General features: G+C 38.7%; 2 protein-coding genes across 5 annotated transcripts in view; both read left to right on the top strand.

Moving 5' to 3' along the window:
* Positions 1–6,635, top strand: part of SLC12A1 (solute carrier family 12 member 1) — a 49,995-nt gene extending 43,360 nt beyond the window's left edge. For all 3 annotated transcript variants that reach the window (XM_065688917.1, XM_065688916.1, XM_065688919.1), the window contains exons 25-27: positions 1,820–1,955; positions 4,253–4,320; positions 5,324–6,635. In XM_065688917.1, the coding sequence (XP_065544989.1) occupies positions 1,820–1,955; positions 4,253–4,320; positions 5,324–5,459 (340 nt within the window). In that variant the 3' untranslated portion in view covers positions 5,460–6,635. The remainder of the gene's footprint in view (positions 1–1,819; positions 1,956–4,252; positions 4,321–5,323) is intronic.
* A 4,924-nt stretch (positions 6,636–11,559) lies between these two features.
* On the top strand, positions 11,560–21,462 carry DUT (deoxyuridine triphosphatase). Of its 2 annotated transcripts, none has more exons than XM_065688439.1 (7): positions 11,560–11,818; positions 12,326–12,488; positions 13,320–13,411; positions 14,506–14,550; positions 19,657–19,731; positions 20,631–20,701; positions 21,127–21,462. In XM_065688439.1, the coding sequence occupies exons 1-7, from the start codon at positions 11,812–11,814 to the stop codon at positions 21,181–21,183; spliced, it is 510 nt and encodes a 169-aa protein (XP_065544511.1). In that variant the 5' UTR covers positions 11,560–11,811; the 3' UTR covers positions 21,184–21,462. The 2 variants fall into 2 exon arrangements, with proteins under 2 accessions (XP_065544511.1, XP_065544510.1); XM_065688438.1 differs by lacking the exon at positions 11,560–11,818 and adding an exon at positions 11,848–11,993.

The raw sequence follows: 21,462 nt of genomic DNA, 5'->3' as shown, positions 1-21,462 counted from the left end.
TATGTTGAGCATTTGAAAAAAACAGAACAATCCACAAAGAATAATACTGACAATTTATTACAATCATTTTCTAAAGTACCTTGAGCAGGAGAAACAAACAGAACCACAACCTAAAAAGTCAAAACTAGAGGCAGCCTTTTTCTTTATGATTTCATAAGACTTAATTTTCATACAGACTAATTAAACACCACACTCATGAGCCAACAAATATAACAGGCATTTTATTATGGCTTTTCATATCTATTTAGGTTGCAACAGACTTCCCTTCACTGTATCATTCAGTCAGCCACAGTTCTCTTGTAAACTCACCATCTTTGCCAACTCAGCCTTCTGGGTTTTACCATGAATTCCTAAACTCAATATTTTTCTGGCCAAACACGAGCATGCTTCTCCTTTCCTATAAGGACATTATTATAATACTCCCCTATCACTGAAATATAATGAAGGTTCAATGCTTGCAAAAATTAACTTACCTACAGAATAAATGCTGTCAAGCAGAGGTTAGGAAGTTGGTAGAACAGAGCTCAGGAAGCTCCACCTCCAACTATATTAGCTAAATAAAAAAATACAGTCTTTATGCCCTTGTTTTAGAAAACATGTCATTATAGAAATCACCCATTTCTTCTGCTTTATGTAGTCAAAAGTAGGTGCTAGATACCTAAAGTCACTTATTAGTGCCCTCCATCTATCAGTTAATATTTTTAAATATATAAAGAACTGTGCAGAATACTTCTCTTTTTTCTAGTACCATTCAGTGATTCTACATAAATAAAAGCTATCAAAAAGAGTCTGTATCTGGTATTAACAAATAAACATATTTGCTGCATCAGTACTATTTGAACAGAACAAGCAAATATCGTGCCAGACACTTGCTAGACCACTGCATCTCTCTCCCAGCTGGCATCCCATTTATTTCACTCATAATAAGGGGATTATCACTATTTTACATACCAAAACAGATATACTTAGGCTGTTGACAAAGTCTCTGGCAACTTAGCAGCAGCAGCATTAAATGCTGCATGTCACAGCCTTTAACCCATCTCTTGACTTCCTGGCCACACAGCAAGTCCAGCCTGTGCCCAGCCTCCTCTTTCAATTCACAGTGAGATCTGTCAGCATAAAGTGCACATGGAAATAGATTTACAATAATATGAAAGAAAGTCCCTGAAGTCTCTGTGGGACAATATAAACTTTAAACAAAGGGGCAAGAAGGGAAGTACAGAAGGATGACAAGCTTCTCTGGATGATGACAGTCAAAAGCTTCAAGAAACAAATTGAAATTTAGTGAGAAAATCTGTGGAGAAGTGAGGAAATTAACACAAATCTGAGCCTCCATATAGCAACCTACAGCATCTTCTTTAGCCCCTTGCCACAGGAGGTACAGTTTTACTGAAATGGAGAAACAGGTGATATGTATCAGTCAACTAATGCTAAAACGATAATAAAAGCTCAGTATTTATGAGGAGACCCACACTTGTTGACATGAGTACCAGTATTCTGCAGTTTGGACTTACTGTAGAACTCATTTCAGTATTTTTGCTACCATTTGAGGAAAATGCAGAAAAATCTCTGTAACTACAATAGGCCAAATGCAGTGTTTAATTATCCTCAAATAACCTTTTAATTATCCTCAAATAACCCCAACATACTGAAGTGGCACAGATATAACTTAGGGCACAATGTAGCAAAGAATAGTTAAAAGATTTTGCATATTTTTCTGCTATAATTATTGTCAGCGAGGCCTGCCATACACAATGTCTGAAATAAGTTAGTGAGTTCATACCCTGCAGCAAGGCTTCCTTTGTAATTCCTGTTTCAGCTGGAAATTCTTTGAAGAGATGATTGAACCGTATCGCCTTCATGAAAGCTGCAAAGATATAACAACTGCTGAGAAATTAAAGCGAGAGACTCCATGGAAAATTACAGATGCAGAGCTGGAAGCATTCAAGGAGAAGGTAAAGCCTTGCCTACCTTTTTACATCTGTACCTTTTCTTACACTCCAGATGTTTGAAGCGATTAGTAAGAAAACGTGAAATACCAGGTACAGAATTAGGAACACGACACGCACAAACCTGTACTTGATATTTACAAATCGGATTTATATTGTAAACACTCTGGAGGTGTGTTATGATTGCATTATTCAGCACTCTGTAAGACCTTGGCATGTTTACACAGTATTTTCCAGGCTGATGAGAAGCTCTGCCCACATCAGAGCCAGCCAGCAAAAAGCCACCTCTGAACCAGAAGCCAAACAATACTGTGCTATGCTCGAGCTAATAACATCTGCCGACATGTTTATTAAATTGCTCCACTGTTCTAGAGCTTGAATGTCTTAAAGAGTGTAATTCCAAACATTTGCTACTTTAGGACATTTAGAACTGAATCCAGACCCTACCACTGCCTCTAGGAATTTTTCCAAAGGTGAGATTTAACATGGATTCTTACCTCAATGGCAGAGTGAAGACTAAACCTGCCCTCAACGCAGGAGCTCTCCCGCAGTTCAGAGGCACTCTAAGGCTGATTTTGGCTGACCCATTGGGTGAATTCAAGCCTGGGCTGCTCTTTTAATTTTGTTGGAACGTGCCTTTTTAGTAATGAATGGCAGGGCTTCATCAGGCTGATGTCAAAAGGATACTGTAAACTCTTCCACCTTTAAGAGACAAGTTCTCCTGTAACTCACAGAGAATTAATCTAGCAGTTTTATTTATGGTTCCTGTCGGATTAACCTGAGTGCACTGAGAGTTTAGTTATCTCCACTTTATGGTGCTCGTTAACTTCCTCAGTGGAGCAAGGATTGTGAGCCTGAGCTCAGAGCTGCTACAGGTCACAGCCTGACATATTAACATAAGCTGAAATCAATGGTGATTTAAGATAACACACTATACTACTGACTGCAGCAGCTGGGAAGCTGACTGACTGCTCACTGTATTACCCTTTTCATAGATTTGATAACCAGAATAAAGCTATGGTAGTCTGCTGTGGGCAGAAACCTTTTAAAGTACTCTCAGCATAAATCATCAAAACTTGGGAGTCAGAGCCCTTAGAACATCTCAGTATAAAAGACATCAGGAATATAACCCCCGATAGACACACTTGTGTGCAGAACCATTAAGGATTACAACAGGGGAAAAAAAATACATGATTAAACCTGGCCTTGTCTCGGTCACTAAGGAACCAGGAAAAAACCCATAGGTTGAAAGCAGTCAGCAATATGAAAATGCAAAATCTCTCTATAAAATAAGAACAGCAACAAAAAGTTCAGCTTACACACCTGGAAAGATGTGCCCCTTACCTTCAGAAATAAGGCAGTTCTGGGAATTTTATGGAGGACATTAGAACACATTTAAAATTCAAGAGAAAAAGCCCCAAAGCACAGATAAAGGGTGATGTTATAGGATTACTCTCATGAGATAACCACTGGCTAAATTACAAAGATTCTTACCTATATAACACATGTAAAAGAACAGCAAAATTTCTGTAGAGAAGGCAAATTTAAGGTCTGGGTGGAGAAAAACCAGCTTTTTACCTTCTCCAGGGAAAGAGAACAATTTATAAGACCAGTTAAGATACGTCTATCTCCCATGCTGCAGTCTCACTGTACACAAACTTGCCCTGGTCTCTTGCTCCTTATGACTTGTGTTAAGTTAAAAAACTCCGAGGGTCTGAGCCTGACCATAAAGTAATCTTGGCTGAATGTCAAAGTAACAGCCATTTATGTGATCTGTATAAGTCCATACACATACATAATATATAAAGCAGCTAAGTCTTACTCCAAACTCCTGGTCTTTTGTTTAAGAGGTGAATTTCTGGCAAGATGCTCATTTACACACTGACTTTCAGCTCTGTCAGCATGGTGGCTGGACACTTAGATGAATTAATACATTAACTACTGTCAAACAATAGCACAAAAGAGTCTCTGTCTAGTTCCTACACCCCATGGCCAAAGAAATACTTAAAAACTACGTCTGAGCCAGCTCTGGTACTGCATCAGTACAAAAATAATTCCCATTCCCAGGAAATCTTACACAGTGGTGAACAACTCTGCCCCCACATAACTACACTAATCAAGAAGCATGGCTTAGCCTCATATTTTGACATCTTAATCACTCTGGACCACAGAGCAGACCTGGCTTTCCATGGTGCCAAAGCCACAGCAGAAAGCAATGGGTACTGTAGCCATGCACAAGGCACCAGAACTGAGAGTCACTGACCTAACCATTTTTTTTTTCTTCTTTTCCTGTTTTGTTTCAGAGTTACCGCCAAGTCCGTCTGAATGAACTCTTACAAGAGCACTCAAGGGCAGCCAACCTCATCGTCCTGTGAGTTACAAGATTTTGGTTCTAGCTTAGAGAACAATGTAATGTGTAAATGGATCCTAGACTAGAGCAACAGAAACACTTGTGTTAATTCGTTGAGGGCAAAAATAATCTTTTAAGTATGTTTTGACTGAGAGTTCTCTGATACTACACTGAATATGACTATTTTTTTAGTAGATCTTCATTTCTTAAAGCTCTACTCACGTCAAAAATGTAACACCCAACATGTAGATTTGGATGTGAAGATTACATCTGCTTACTTACCTGCATAAAATATGTATTTTCCATTATTTTCCCCCAACTATTAACAACTTGAGGTTAGAGAAAGGATTATTTTGGTTTGCACATAATAAAAGGAGTTGTTAGCCAAGTTCTTCTTGGAACTTTGTAGAACTGACCAGGATGGTGCAATTGCATAAACTTACAAAATAAAACAAAGCCATTTTCAGATTCAATGTTTTGTTAGAGCCACTGTTTTTTTTTATACACAGTTTCAATAAATTACTATTTGTGATGCACAGATAAACCTCTTTAGCTTTATTAATTCAGTCTCCAAAAAAGGTGGCCAGGTAACATTCACCATAAATTGACCCATACTTTAAAACTCCCATCTCACAGTAATTACGGATCAGAAAGTAACTTGATAGACTGCAACGCTGTGCATGTACTGTGTTTTTTCCTTTAAAAAAAAAATCGTATTATACATGGCGTTTAAGACCCCAAAAATGCTTCTTTACCACTTTAGGGTTACAATCGCAAGCAATCCATGTCCAGTACAACTAGCCATGTTAATAACACTAACCAGGTGAAGAAGAGCTTGCAGGATTAAGGCCTAATGGTAGCTTTGTGTTTTATAAGATTAAAACAATCTCATGTAGTCTAATTATGAACATTCAGAGCTGTAAATGAACAGCTGATATTTTCTAGTTAATACTTAGTGACATGCATGTTATCAGAGCTACCCCTGTCTTCATAATGCTAATTTCATTTTTCTCTTTTTAAACAGGAGCCTCCCAGTGGCAAGAAAAGGAGCAGTGTCTGATTACCTGTACATGGCTTGGCTAGAAATTCTCTCCAAGAACCTTCCTCCAGTCTTAATGGTCAGGGGCAATCACAAAAACGTACTGACCTTCTATTCTTAGAAAAACATCAGTGCCTAGAATATCCTTTGCTTGATTTTAACACCTATGTTTTTAATAGCAGTGATTTATTAAAGATGCTTTTATCTAATACAGATCTAAAAACTAATTACTTGACAGAAAGCTTTTCAAAGATCCAAAGCAATACAGTAAGGAATTAGACAAAAACAAAGAAAAAAGTAAATGGTCCCTGCTGATGTTGCACCACTACAGGCAAAAGGAAAATCTACATATATACATATATATACATATATATATATCTCACATGAGACAGCAAATATTTTGAACACAGAAAGAGGAAATTCCATTAATTTTGAAAGGTATTGAAAACGCTTTTGATATTTATCCCAGAAAGCCAAAATTCACTGCTACAATACAAAAAGCATTGAATCTATAAATAAATACTTCATTCAAATTGCACTGTCATAGTTGCTAACAGACACACAGGAGGATTCCAGTGAAATGCACTAACCTGGGAGAGAGAAAAAGAACCTGTATGGTATCAGTCAGGTCAAAGTCATAAACTGATACGATGCAAGTAGAATACCCACGATGCTGTTTATTTCTAATATTGCCAAATTAAGACCTATGCCTACAGCAGATGCTTTTACCTAAATTGTTATGCTAATTTATGTTAATTCAAATGCTTCTAATTAATTGACAAACAAAAAAGTTATATATAAAAAAATATAGACTCTATATGACAAGACTTGATTATTTTCAAGCTCTGACATGGCATAGAATGCATGATTGTAATAATTAAATGTGATAAGTAAATTTCACAAAGAAAATAGTGAAATACTAAATACTCTCACAATTTTTGCTATGAATGTTAGGGTTAATGCAGTCTGACACTATACGTTGGGGTAACACATACAGTGATTTATGTAATTAGAAAAAAACAAAACCTCCATTAGCTGAGTTGAATGCATTATTTTTTGATTTATATAAAGCATTTCTTTTCTCTTTAGACTTTTTAAATAATATTCATTATACACCAACGTAAAATAAAGGAAATCTATTAAGTTGTGTAAGTTTTCTATTTTTTATTCTGCAAAATTATAGTACTTTATAATTTCATCTGTCAATAAAAGCAGCTTCTCTTTTTAATGGGGAAAGCTATATCCTGTGTGTAAGCATTATTTAAATTAAAGACCAATAAAGAATGCAGCTATTTAATTACTATAGTTCTGTAACTCCTTTGCAGAGATCGACTGAAATCTAAAGCCCTAGGAAAGCCAGGGGACCCTGAATTTCACTACATTTTATTTTCAAGCAGGCCTCACTTCTATCTGTGCTTGAATTATTAGAACTTAACCTGTGGAGGATCTAGCACTCCATCTCCAAAAAAGACAAATATTTGACACTCATATTTTTCCAAGTTCAACAGCAGCAATTCAGCATAACATGGTAATGTAGCCCAACAATCCATGTTTTATTTTCTCTGCCTATTAAACGTAGGATATGAAATACTGATATTTTCTCATAATGTTCTTCCTTTGCTCCTTCTTGCACATTTACAACCAGGCTGAAGGGTCATTTTGCAGTTTAACTGCATGACATAGATATACAAGATACTCAAGTTTCCTAGAGATACTGGGCTTCCTGCACAGCTTTGAGCAAGCCAAACCTCACATTCTGCACCTGCAAAACAAGGAAATTAGTCTCTTCCTTCGCAGCGATGCTAGCAACAACACAGGAGCTTGCTACATGCTATCAGGTCCTTCCACCTTTGTAGAATTGCAACTGCCACCATCATTTCCATCTCACTCCCAACACCAACCAGGAATAGTCTGCATGTGGTACCCAAACAGTCAATGCAAAGAAGAAAAGCTTTTATGGAGACTCCATTTAGGCCTTCTGTGAGCCTGCAGAAGGCTCTGGGAGAATTACACACCTGCATTAAGCTCTTCAATCATGTACATGAGCAGGTATACTTTCCTAAATATTCCCAAATACAGTAATTTTCAATCGACAGGGAACATCAAACCAAACTGATCTGGGGGACCTAGGCAGATTCAAAATATGAAACAGCAATGGCACTTTCAATAGTATTTGCAATTCTCTCTCACAAACACATCACTTGTTTGTGATGTGGGCATTACAAGAATAAATCTCAAGAGACACATTTCTAAATTAACAGCATCAAAAATTAAGTACTAACATACACATCTGTGTAAACTCCTTGCTTTTTGACCATGACTGATTAAAAGATGTATCCATACAACTTTCTAGGATTTATAATGAGCATCACAAACTCTAGACACAAGAGCAGTTAACTATCTGAAAGTGTTATTTCCACAAATTCACAAGAAATCTCAACACAGCAGTTTCTTAGGAGCTTCTATTTCTTGTTCCTCACCACAATTTCCGAAGCATGTGCACAACCAATTTGGAGAGCATACTAATTAGGGGCTATTGTAAATTGCAACTTCAATTGCAAAATTTAGTTAGTCCACCTACCTCCTTTCCCACTCTGTAACAGACACTTCCTCTTTTATATAAATTATGCATAAAACAACTGCTGAATTTTAATCACCATGTTAGTAACTGAATTCTAATTACAAGTTTGATATCTCTAGAAAAAAAAAATATGACTAAAGCTGTCTAGCACATTTTGAGCTTGTATCACACTACCAACTCTGCAGGTTTATATAATGTAGGGTTGATCTGATGAGCCACGACACAGGTAAGAGTAGATAAGGCAAAACATTAAAGTGTGAAAATACTACTGCAATGAAGCAAGAACAAAGAATATTTTGTCTCTTCCTCAAAAGCCTAAGCATTCTGCACAGCTAAGCTTGTGCCTAAGGGCCTGTTAAAATGATCCACTGCCGCTCCTCTCATCAGTGAATCCTACCTTTCCCTCCAGGAGTTCCAACAGGTATCACAGAAAGCATTTCACTACAGTTCAGAGAATACATTTTCCTTAAAGCCTTTTGCAACCACTGGCGAGTTGCCCATCTTGATCACATACCCCTTGGGCACAGTGCTTAGGATTGGTAGTAGGTGTCCCCACCTAGGCTCCAGAACAGCTTTTTTCCAACTGTTACTAGGTTTTCAGTCCCCAACAGAGATTAGTTTAGGAGGCAAAAGTTGTTTATTAGTTTTATTTTTAAAATCAGCAACCCAATAGCACAAGTATAAACTCCACCTAACCAAAAAGGCATCACATTCTGAAGATAAATAGCTGCAACTGCTCAAGCTGCATTGTGCAAAGAGCATGCCACTACCATACTTCACACCCAAAAGAGTTCTCAACTTAATGATCATAATAGCAAGCTACAAAACTCCAGCCACTTGCATAGTAAATTTCACCAGTCTTCAACCTCTGAAATTTTCACTACATCTTTGAAAAAACCTATCAAAAGCCTTCTTTGCTAAGCAAAATGTATCAGACTACCCTTCATTCTCAGAAAACCTGGCCATTCCTCAGCTTTTATCTTTCAAAACAAATCCATGATCTTCTTAAAGACAAAAGAACAAGGGGTAATGGGTTAAAACTTAAACAGGGGAAGTTTAAATTGGATATAAGGAGGAAATTCTTTCCTGTTAGGGTGGTGAGACACTGGAATCGGTTGCCCAGGGAGGTTGTGAGTGCTCCATCCCTGGCGGTGTACAAGGCCAGGTTGGATGAAGCCTTGTGTGGGATGGTTTAGTGTGAGGTGTCCCTGCCCATGGCAGGGTGGTTGGAACTGGATGATCTTGAGGTCCTTTCCAACCCTAACTATTCTATGATTCTATGAAAAGCAGTTTCAGCAACTAATGAGCAGTTTAAAAGCAACAGACATGCAACAGGTAACACAAATTAGCACTCAAATTATAGATATGGGGCAAACAGAGTTTTAGCTATTAGTGACTCATTTAATTCCTCATACCTGTTCATCACTTGCTCTCTGGCAGAGGTCCCTGATTTACCAGCAGAGCTGGAAAAACAGAATTTGAGTAACCCTCAGCCTCTTCAGCTTGAGGCTCAGTGGTGTCCCTCAAGCTGCTGCCTAACGTAGTTTGACTGTCACTGGACTTCAACGAAGTGACTTAGGATCACTCTCAGGACCTGATCTTTCTCTCCCCAGCAACCAGATTCTAACTTTTGTCAGAAGGACACTAAACCCTTAAAGTTCTGCAGATGAGTGGCTCAGCTCTCAAGTTACAGGTGAGGAAACCTTGTTTGTAACAGTGTGGTTCAGCATACATCAGACCACTGTAAACATCTATTCATTGTGGAACCTGGTTGGCACTGCCACTTGGCAGCTATGTAACCCATCAAGACTGCATGGCCAGCTCTGCTGAGGGAACATCTCACACTGGGCCTGACTCTGCTAGGAAAAATGGAAAATGTAGCTGTGCCAGTGCAACAACAAACAAATATAACAAGTTGTAGCTCACATTCTGCACAAACAAGAGCAATAACCCACAGTCATGCCACTGCTGGAATTTCATCAGAGGAAATTCAGTTTCAAATGAAATAAAGCAGGAAGGTTTTTCTGGAACAGAGTAAAAAGCAATGGCAAAATTTCACAGCCCCCACATTGTACAGCAAAACACACGATCAAAAATAGAGCTTCATTATAAGTAAACACCCTCACAGCAGCCTTTTAAATCACAAGCCTTAATCACTGTGAGAAAGACAGCTGTTCTAAGTTACACTGGGTGGGCAATCTGTCTGTTAAAGCCACAGTTTTCTTCTAAGAAAAATGCTCATTCTAACACCAAAGCTTCAGTGGGGAGAATTTTATGGATTGTTATCCTGGAGAGAAGGTCTGTGTTTCTTTCTGCGCACAACAAAGCAGCCTCCATTCCTGTTCTTAATCTAGGTAAAGGGCAGATAATTTCAGTTTGTCTTGCTGTTTTTCAAAGTCAGGAGGAAATGCTCAGTGGAGAGCAACACTAATCAGCAATCAAGAAGGCAGGAATGTTGACCAAGGGACTATTTATCTACAGAGGAAACAGCACATTCTCAGGACCCACGCAAACTTGCCGAGACTTCAAGCAGCTGGGTTGTTTTCCTTGTAAAGATCTGTGGGAAAAAGAAGTGTTACTCAGCCGAGACCTTTCTCCTTGACAACATGCTTGGAAGAGTCCTCGTATCTATATTTCATGGACTTTCAGAATACCATAGATCCAGTTTAGAACCCAGCCTGCCCCACTGAGCCAAGCTATTCATAAGATTAGTCCTTTTCTACACTATAAGGCAGGTTGCAGTTATAACCTCTATGAAGTTCTGCTTGTATAAATAACCATTTATAATTGGGTATTCATGTGACAAAACTTAAATTCTTCAATCTGTGGATGGCTTACCTCAGAATTCATTAAATATTCTAAGTAGCTTTTTCACATGGATCTATGATACATACATACACATCCCCATTCAAGCAGTGCACACTATTAAGACTGAAGAATGGCAATAAAAGAAACCCCAAACTGAGGGGAATATTTTTCACAATTGGACTGCAATATGTAGCAATGGTTTCACTGCCATCTGGCTGCATCTGAAACATGCAGCATAGCAAGGAGACAAACACATACACTTGACTCTTTAAAAGTCAAAGAACAGTTGTTTTAATCTAGACTGCTCCAGTATGTGGCTACTTTGCATGAAGAAAAATACAGAAAAATACAGCCGTCAGAGTGCTCAAGGCCAAGGAGGAGGAGCAGGGGCAAGAGGGGCAGCTGAGAGATGAAGGGCATTGTGAGGGGAGATCATGAGGGGAGGGAAAGGGTGGCCATGGGGGCAGATCTTGGGGGGCGGTGAAGGGTGACCATGAAGGGTAGGGGCAGCAGCTACACAATGTGGGTCACTATGGGGAAGAGATAAGGGGTGGCTGTAAGAGATCATGAGGGGCATCTTTCATAGATGGGATGGCAAAAGAGAGCAGCCAATGCCAACATCAAAGATAGTGAAGTCATTATTCTGCTGTGAGACTGAAGAACAAGGCATGTGGCTCATTGATGGGTTTTGCTATCTGCAGCCTCGACAAGGAGGGGAAGCGGTTTTCCGCTTCTGCCACTGCCGGAGTGTGCAGGTTATTTCAGAAGGCCGCAGGGCAGCACTGCCAGATGCCACACATGCCTGCTGTGCGGATCACAAACGGGGCTGGAGGACGCGGCAGCTCCGAGGGGGCTGTAACAGCCCCGGACACACGGAAGGCACCTCCGCACTTCTCCCCGGCACCGCACCACGGTAACACGACGACGCTCCCGCAACAGGCCCGGGCCCCGCCCGCCGTGCAGCCTCAACTGCGTCCCCCCACAACGCTGAACACCGGGCGCGGTCCGCCCGAAGGACAAGCACCGACGTGTCCCGGGAGGCCACCGGTCCCGGGCCACTGGCGGAAGGCCTGCGTCCCGCCGCATGACAGGTAGAGCCCGGAAGGGGGGGGGAAAGGGGAGAAGGGAGCGCCACCGCCCGCCGCAAGCCTGCTACCGCCGGACCGCCGCGGGGAGCGCCTGGCGGCAGAGAGCGGCACGGCCCCGCGCCGCACAGCGTTATGCTGGCCCGGAGCATGAAGCTGTTCTTGCGGCTCCGCTGGCGCAGTAAGGGAGCAGCGGGAGTCGCGGGGGGAGCACAGGCGCATGGCGGCCCAGCCGCGAGCAGGACGGGACACTAACCGCCGGGACCGCGAGTCCCCCCACTTCCGCGGGGAAGACATCGCTGCCTCCGCCGGGACTTCACGGAGGGGCGGTTTGGGCGCTGAGGAACCGGGCGAGGCCATTCTCACCGGCGAGGGGTGGCGAGGGTGCACCACGCAGAGAGCGGCCGGGGAGGAAGCGATTTCCCCCTCTGCTTTCGCCTTCAGTGGGCTGTGCCGCTTTTTGGCGGGCTTTTTCCTCACGGAGGGTGTCTGTTGCCTTCCCGTCCCTACCAGCGATGCCGTCCTCCGAGGCCGTGCTGCAGCCATCCCCCAGCAAGAGGCAGAAGGGCTCGGTGCCCGGGGAGCCCCCCGCACGGCTTCGCTTCACTAAGCTGTCTGAGAACGCCTTCTCCCCCTCCAAGGGTTCTGCTCGGGCTGCGGGCTACGATCTGTACAGGTAAGGGTACCGGCCCCTGGGAGAGGCCCACGCTGTTCTCTGGCCCGACCAGGCCCGCTTCCTCCCGGGGACAAGCGCTGCCAGCCCGCTTAGCGAGCCCCCACGGCTCGGAGCTCCCTCGGCTGAGGGTCCTCATGCTGAGCAGAGCCGACCCTGCGAAGAGGAGCCCAGAGCTGGCCTGTTCATTAGCTCCTTGCTTCTTCATCCCTCTCCCATGGTTTCCAGAGACCTGTGGTCCAGTCATGCCGCAGCATCGAGTTCATCAGGTAGCGATGCGGCCATTGGCTAAAAGTCAGGCTTGACACATCAACCCTGAGCTGCTGTTGGCATCAATATTAACTAGTGCCTTCTCGGGTAGTGCATGTGGCCCTCCCTGCCAGTGCTTATGCTTTTCTGCTTTCCTCATGGCTGTTGGATGCCACCTGCCAAAGAAAGTTGTGGCAGTTTGATAATGCTAGCAACCACGCGGGTTGCTGTGTACAGTCTTATGTTTGGGTTTGCTTGAACTTAAAATAACCATTGTTCAGTAATATCTGCAGCTAGGGATCAGGTACAATCACTATATCTGAACTTCACTGTGACCACTTCTACCTTCCCTTTTTTAGTATTAAAATAATAAGCCCTTTTCTTCCTTTGCCTAACTTCCTGAAGTTTTGCTGCACCACACTTGACGCAGTAGTACTTCTGCCTTTACAGCTGGTTTTTTTTCGCCTTGTTCCAGTGATGCACTATGCACATGGAAAAAGTCCATTTCATAAGGAAACATTTCAGTTACAAAGAAAATTTTCAGAATACTCTCTGTATAAACTAGTGTGTGTTTCTTTAATATAGTGCTTATGACTGTGAGATACCACCCATGGGAAAGGCTGTAGTGAAAACAGACATTCAAGTTGCACTTCCTTCTGGATGCTATGGCCGAGTAGGTAAGTAAACAGGCTATAAAAAGACTGCAGAGTCATTGTAGCACTGGTTTGACACCATCCTCTCTTTTCGATTCTGCCTAAAACTTTAAGAATTAGTTTACACCAAAAAAAAGTCTCACAGGCTGCATGATTTATTATTAAGCTTTGTAATAGAAATTTTCTGTCAAATACGCTTGAGGTTTGTATGTCAAATGACAAAAAAAATCACTAGCAAAAAATCAATCTACATACAACTTAATAGGATATTCAGTAGTTTGTGATTTCTCTGCAGTTTCAGAATTCAAATCACAAAGACCATCAGATAATGGACATGCAGAAAATACATGCCTGAGTGTTTAAAAATTAATCCTGAATTAAGAGTACTAGTATAGTAGAATTTGACTACTTTTTGTGACAGAATACTTGAGAGAACCTGACAAGATATTGCATTAGTCATGTTAGTTTTGTGCATTCTTTTTCTGAATTATGTATAAATTCTTAACGTAAAAAAAAAAAGGTAATAGTCACTCCAATGTAAGAGCATGATCAGAATTTGTGTGTTCTTTCATATGAAAGGAAAATGCATGTGTCTAACCCCAAAGAAAAATTTGAACAAAGGTGAGTTTTAGCACCTCAATATAGATTAAGTAATAATAAAAATAAAGCCCTGTACATAATTTGTATCTGTTTTTTTAGTAAAAATGCTTGCCAAATACTGTTTTCCATCATCACTTGACTGGATTGACCTAATAATCTTTTGAGATTATGCCAAACCAGTGGTAGTGCGAAAAATAAACCAAGATTAGACAGTTGTCTGTTGCAGCTGCCTGCCTTGGAGAAACCTACTGTGCATATGGTGGTCTAAACAAAGATATGCTTATATCACTTAAAGATAGATTGCATTTTTGTTGTAGGCCTGTAGCAGCTGTCATTTTGTTTAATATGTACATTAACACTTACAATAGTTCCTGTAAAATCATGTTTATTTTAGAAAGTCTGTGGAAACAGTTCTTGCTGCCATGACCATGTAAACATACTATGTAACCTGTAAGTACTGCATAAGAGTTCTAAAAGAAATCAGTTATTGTACTTACAAAACAATTCTTGTTTTCTAGCACCACGTTCTGGTTTAGCTGCAAAGCACTTCATAGATGTTGGTGGTAAGCTTTTTGTTCTTTTCACTAAGACTTTGTAAATCTTGATTGCAGAAGTGCCTTAATTTCACATTGTAATGCATGCAAAAAAAAAAATACTAGCTTCAGTGGTGGTCTGGCAAAAGGAGGTAAGTGGGTAATACCTCATAGAGCCACTGCATTGTAATTATTTTAAGACCTGCTGAATTAAAAAAATACTACTTTTTCAGAAAAGAAAAAGAAAGACACCAACCCAAAACAGGACATCCCAAAAAAAACAAAACAAAAAACCACCAGACCAAAACCAAAAAACACTTGTATTTTTGTAGGCAGTGCCTGGCATAGATGTTACTTTTTGATCTAGGCTTTAAAGATGACTTTTTACATTCTTGCTCCATTTTGATTAAGTGTGTGATTCTTTTCAGTCTAGTGTATAATCTGAATGAATTCAATCAATAAAATGGATATTCTTTTACACAGAGCATAGTAACGATATTCAAAAGGAATGAAGATGGCACTGGAATATACCATTACTGTGGGTATAATTGATTATTAGGATGAAAAGAGCTTTAGTTTACTCTTACTGATGAAAACGTAACTAATTACTTAAAGCAAATGAAATTTAAACTCAAAATTTTTACATTAACTGACTTAAAAATTGAAAGTGTTTTGAAACAAAGTTAAAATCCCACTTTTACAAGTCTTTACTGTTTGGGGTGTTTTGTTCAGTACTACTAACAGCTTTGTTTTGCACAACAGGGTGTTTCTTTAAAATATTTTAAGCTTCTCATTGATCTTGTTTAGAAATTCACAGATACCTCCTCAAAAGCAATTGTTACAGGCATATCTATAAAGAGGCCTTCATGAAAGTCTCACTGTGCTTTTGCCGTGTAACTGCAACATGAAGTAAATGATGTTGAAAGTTCTATTCCACTTTTGCAGTGGGGCTGATGAGAGCACAGGCAGATTCTCTTTAACTATTGTATTATAAAATTGCATCTACATTGCACAGAAGTTGTCACCGCTAAAATGGCTGTAGAGTTATTCTGAGCACAGATGTAACCACAGCAATTTAACTAGGACTAAATGCATGTTATGTGGTTCTAATTATACAAGAATACAGTTCTAAGTTAAATAAAATGTGTTCTGCCACCTAAACCCCTAAGCAATTAATTTTTCTGACAATAGTATAGGAAAAGAACTCAAAACTACATTTCTGATGTAATGTTGTAAAGAAGATGCATCTAATGGATATCTTCAGAAGTGCTGAGTGGCTGAGAGAATGCATTTTTTTCTGAGCACATTATAATTTGAGTTATAATGGAAGTTGACAAGAAAAGCATTTTACTTACCCTGCAGAAGTATTTTTGTCACAATGAGGGCATTACCCATCTAAGTAGAAATACTGCCAGCAGACCTAAGGATCAGGGAGAACATTTGAGATCATGCAAGAATATATACAGAATTCACATCTGCTAGGTGTGGATGCTTTCCCAGGAAGTAATATGCCAAACTTCTGACAGAATAAAACAGAATGTCAGACTGTCATTTCCAATGCATGATTTTTTCCAAAAATTACTTAGATTATTTCCACCCAATACACCTAGTGCCTTAGTTGTCAGCAATGTATATATTTATTGCAACTTGCTGTTCCAGAATAACATGATGGCAAGGATGTTAATATGTTTTGCCAGTACACCCAATTACATAGAGCGAGTCTGTGACCCTGTACAGAAGGAAAACTCATCAGCTCTTCCTAGGTCATATTTTCTTCTTTCTTTAATACAAATAGTGAAATTTGAACTCAAAATCCACATGGTGGTTAAACTTGGTAAGACTATGTCAGTGGAGGTATAATACATTTAAAGAGAAAATGACTGGTAGGGAATTCATTTCACAAAATCTTTAACTAGCTGTGCCTTTAATGGAATTTGAAATTATCATGGCTTTGACACCATGTCAAACACCAGTCACTCAGCACAGCATGAGACTAATTGTTTTGGCCACAACACATCTTTTTGAATATTATTTTCTTAATACATAACTTCAACTCTAATTGTTTAAAGTTCTGTTTGTACCGGCTTTGCTTTTAAGTAAGAAGCCTGCTTTTCCTCTCTGCATCCTATGGACATATTTCATCCTCAGAAGTGTGCAGAAAGTGCAATTCTTGTCTGCTAGAAAATACATCCAGTACAATCTGTAGAACCATTGCAAGGTGTTTACTTTATAGCTAAGCTTAGAAAATTAGAGAGTTGTAGTGAGAGCCTTTTTTCCCCTCTAGCGAATAATGCAAGTGACTTTTAAGTTTTCAGTATGGCTTTCAGTTCAGCCACAGAAATATTCATCGGTGTTTTCCATCTTTACTTATCTGATAGTTTTTAAGTCCTAGAAAGCCAGTCTCTAGCAGTTGTCAAATAGGTGATCAAACAGATTTGGTGTCTGTTTATAGAGCTATCTGTTGATTACAGCTTTTTCAACAGTACTTGTAAAATTGGTGTCTATACATAAAGCTGAGATTGTGCTAATGCTATTGTTTAAAGGTTGAGGAAGCATCTGACTAGATTCGTTGTAAATCAGTATAGATCAATTGCAACACTCCTTTCCAGGGAAAAAAAAAAAAAAAAAACAAAACCAACCAACCAAACAAAAAAGGTCGGGGGTTTAACAAAGGGTAGAAGTACTAATGTTCTGTTAAGCTCCAGTTACTCCAATACAAGTTAAGTTTCAGATACTACTGAGTTTTCTCTCCCAGAAAATAGCAGTAACATCTGGTAAATCAAAAAGTTTCATTAGTGGTTGAGCACTAACCAATACATCAAGTGCAATTTTTGTCATTATGTAGAAATAAACTTGCTTTCTGTCAGAGACATGAAGACAGAAAAGCTAATTTAGAATGACTTCAAGTAGCCCCAGTTGTTCTGTTTTATAAATTTTCTTCAGATAATTCTGGAAGAACTGACATGCAAAACTTTCTTCTAACCATACTACTTTAATTGGTACATTTTATACATATAAAATCATAATTTCTATTTAAATAGAACTAGTAATCAGTTTTGAGTATTGTCTTAGAATACTGTCTTATAAAATAAATAAAGCTGTCCATCATTATTTTAAGTTAGCAAAATCCATTATCAATCTCTTAATGCATAGCAATATATATCCTGTCTTATGGTCTAGGAAAATGTTGTCTTAGCTGTAGAGAAACACTTGAGAATGGGTAAATTCTTAATTTGACAAATGAAAGAGCTATTTTTTTTTTTTTTTAATGCATTTATGAGCATATGTGCTTAATTTTTTATGTGTCGAATCTGAATTCTGGCTTTCAGTTCTCCAGCTGATTGTCTCATATGAACAAATACACCAAATTAACAAGAAACTGAATTCAGAATTTGAGTGATGCATAAAATTATCTGTGCTGCTATTACAAGTTTGTTGATTATCTCTTTGTAATGCATCCATGTAGCATGAACTTGGTGTCTACTGTTGTATAAAACAAAGCAAATCATCTATGTAGCAGTCTTTAGCAAACACATTATGTCACCCCTGGTTTAGCAATTAATGTAAAGGCTGTAAGTTTTCTGATATTTTAAAAGGGAGGAAGGAATAAGTACTTCCCTAGAAATAAGAAGGCAAAATTTTCATGTTATTATTTTATAGTTCAGCCTTTTTTGCTTATACACTTGACACTTGCACATAGGATTTTATTTTTAATACTTTTAAGTATTCCTTTGCAACACTGAACTGTGGTAGAAATTGTGCAAGGAATCTGTGATTACCAGTGAAAGTGGTGTCCTGTGATCCTCAATTTAACTGATGGCGTAGTTGACTTTCTTAAGGCTGTTCTAACAAAAAACAAATGAACAGCATGAGACCTGTGCATGTAGATTCTGTACATCAAGCCCTCTGAATCAGCTGAACTGTATGTTACATTCAATAATCTTAATTTTACTTTTTTTTCTTGAAAACTTTTATGCACACCAACCCCTATGTATTGTGCACTGTTACTACTGACAGTGCTCTGTAATTAGGGTCCCTTCAAGCAATTTTTAAATACCTGCGAGTTAACTGGAAAACTGGGGTTTTTTTTCTGAACTTTCTGAACTTGGGATATTCCCAGTATTACTAGCACCTTAATTAGGAAGCTGTTTAGAAATGTGATTGGATTAACCTATAACATTGCAAGAGAAAGAGCTGCGTAAATACCTTTTTCACACTAGAACTAGTGCAGACATTGTACAGTAACTGTGGACTATATGTACTGCAATATTGTCACACAGCTGAATTAAAAAAAAACCACCTCAGTTTTCTATTCTTAAATATGTGTGTTGTGGTAAAACATTAAAACTTCAAGGTATAGTCGTGCTACGATTTCCTCTGGGGTTTATAATCTCTAAAGGTAGTACTTTGTGTGATAGTCTGGAAATCTTGGAATGACATGTAATTATAGAATATGAATTATTACTGCAAGGAGACTTAAAAATACATACTTTAGTCTGCAAGGAGGCCCAAACTCCAGTTTTCCTACTGCAAATATGCTTCCTGTATCTGGAGAGAAACTCCAAATAAGCAGAATATGATTATTTTAATGTGTATTCATAGATAATCTCCTGAACTATGTATTAATAATTAAATAAAATGTAAGAGCGAGCTTTTTTTACAGTATTTATACTTGAATCTAGCTGAATGACAATTCCTTAAAGCTTTTGTTCTGTTACCCTGCCTGAGGTCCAGGATTTGGATCTGCACAAATCCATAGCTCTCAAATAAAATGTTAGAGTTTAAAAACAGGTTTATGCTTGACATGCAAAAAGCTGAAGTTAGAAGAACAAATGGAGCCTGAATTTGGTCCAGCTGTCTTGATTTCAGGTAGTTTATTACAACTAAAATTAGTAGTACACTAGTAAAACACTTTTTGATATGCGATTGTGTTTTTCAGTTCTTTTTGCAAGACTGATTAGCGTTTCTAGGTATTTCAGTTTTTTCGTATGTATTGTTTAATTGTACATGAGCAGCGCAGAGGATGTTAATACGAGGTACTGCAATCATCTGCTAATCTAACTCTTATCTAATCTACTTACTTATTATACGAACAACATTTATTAATTGGTCATCCCTCTGAATTCTTTATGACAGCTGGTGTTATTGATGAGGATTACAGGGGAAACGTTGGTGTGGTACTCTTCAACTTTGGCAAGGAGACTTTTGAAGGTAAGTGTTAAGCTTGGCAGAGCCTGTTTCCAGCCATCTGACTGGAAATGAGAAAGTAATTTTTCTTTAAAAGTCTCTGAAGAGTTACAGCTAGCTGAGAACAATTTTCTTCTTACAGTTAATAAAACCATAGAAACTTAACAATGTCCTGTCAAGGAAAGAAAAAAAGATTCCACAAACCACCCAAAAAAACCCAAAACACACCATCACCACCACACCAAACCAACTCAACTTAGCTAAGCTTTAGATTTATGAGCTGTAGTGAAGCGCAACTTTCTATTAAGCTGCTTTCTTGCTCCACAAAACAAAAACCCAAACATTTAGCTGATCAGTATGTGAGATAAAAACTTATCAGGATCCTTGGAAACATGAATAATAAAGGTATGATTTTTCCCTTAATCATGCTATCTCTCTGCAAACAGTCAATTTTAAGCTTCAGGGCCAGTGGTTTTGCAGCCTTTTCTATCACTTCACAGTACAAGCTGCTTCTGGCAGTTCTGTGAACCAGTTTGCTAATCAGAAAATCTGTTTTCCTTTTATCAGTTCAGAATTTTTTCCTCCATAGAAATCAGTTCCTGGGACTAGTTCATACAAGGAGTTACATCATACATAGAGCTCTCTTCATCTCTGCATAATGACACTTAATATACCACAGTATGGGTGGCAGGAGGAATTAGGGGGAATGCCTTGAGCTGGTACTGCCTCTAAACTTCACCTTTAAAGGACTTAAAGTTTATCTTATCCTGTATTTTTTCTGTCACTTAATTTCTGCCTAACTATGTTTCAAATAAGTATTTGCACTTTAGTACATTCTGATACTCTCAAAAGAGGATTCTCTAAACTTTTTATTGCTGGTTTACTTTTTTGATGCAACTAATAATATTTTAATTTCATTGCAGTCAAAAAAGGGGATAGGATTGCGCAGCTCATCTGTGAACGCATTTACTATCCTGAGCTAGAAGAAGTTCAAGTAAGTAGCCAGAAGAAAATATTTCTGAATTTTCAGTAATTAATAGTTGTAGATAGTTCTATATAAGCTGAGATTTATGGCCTAAATACTTCGCTTTAAAACTGCGTAGTAGCATTTCTACTTGAATAAAAGTCTTGTTGCTTTGCATACATTTATATTGAATTTTTTTTTCCTGTAGTTTTCAGAGTTAACAGGTACTTGAGAAACACTCAGTATACCCTATAAACAATTGTCTCTCAATGTCGGATTTGTTTAAACTTGTACAAAAGGTATTCTGAGGTCTTTAACAACATTTTTTGGTTTAATTTCCCAATTATACCTATTGTTATGAGTAAATGTACTTTCCTGTATGATAGACGTTATCCATTGTGTAGAAACAAGAAGTTAAGACACTAAACCGACTTACCATAATTGATGTCTTTCAGGCTCTGGATGACACCGAACGTGGTGAAGATGGCTTTGGTTCTACTGGAAAGAACTGAAAATCATTTGAATACGTATTCTAATATTTTTTAAGTTATTTCTAAATTTTCATTTGGAACAGAAGTGGGATTTTGGTGTACATGTAAAAAAAAGTTTCTCTGTATTTGTCCTGTCCATTTTTACAGGCAGTGAATTCATCTGCATGATGGGTAAATGTGCGTGACTAACTTGATTAATTAGTTGATTATTATTTTTGCTTTTTAGATGTACAGTCCTTGGTAATAACAACTCATTGCTTATGTTCTGATTATGCTGTAATAAACTTAAAAATAAATTAA

The sequence above is a fragment of the Lathamus discolor genome, chromosome 8 (assembly GCF_037157495.1).
Source record: "Lathamus discolor isolate bLatDis1 chromosome 8, bLatDis1.hap1, whole genome shotgun sequence".
Classification (NCBI taxonomy): Eukaryota; Metazoa; Chordata; class Aves; order Psittaciformes; family Psittacidae; genus Lathamus; species Lathamus discolor.
Note: the sequence above shows the minus strand (reverse complement) of the source record. Positions and strands in the feature narration are given on the sequence as shown.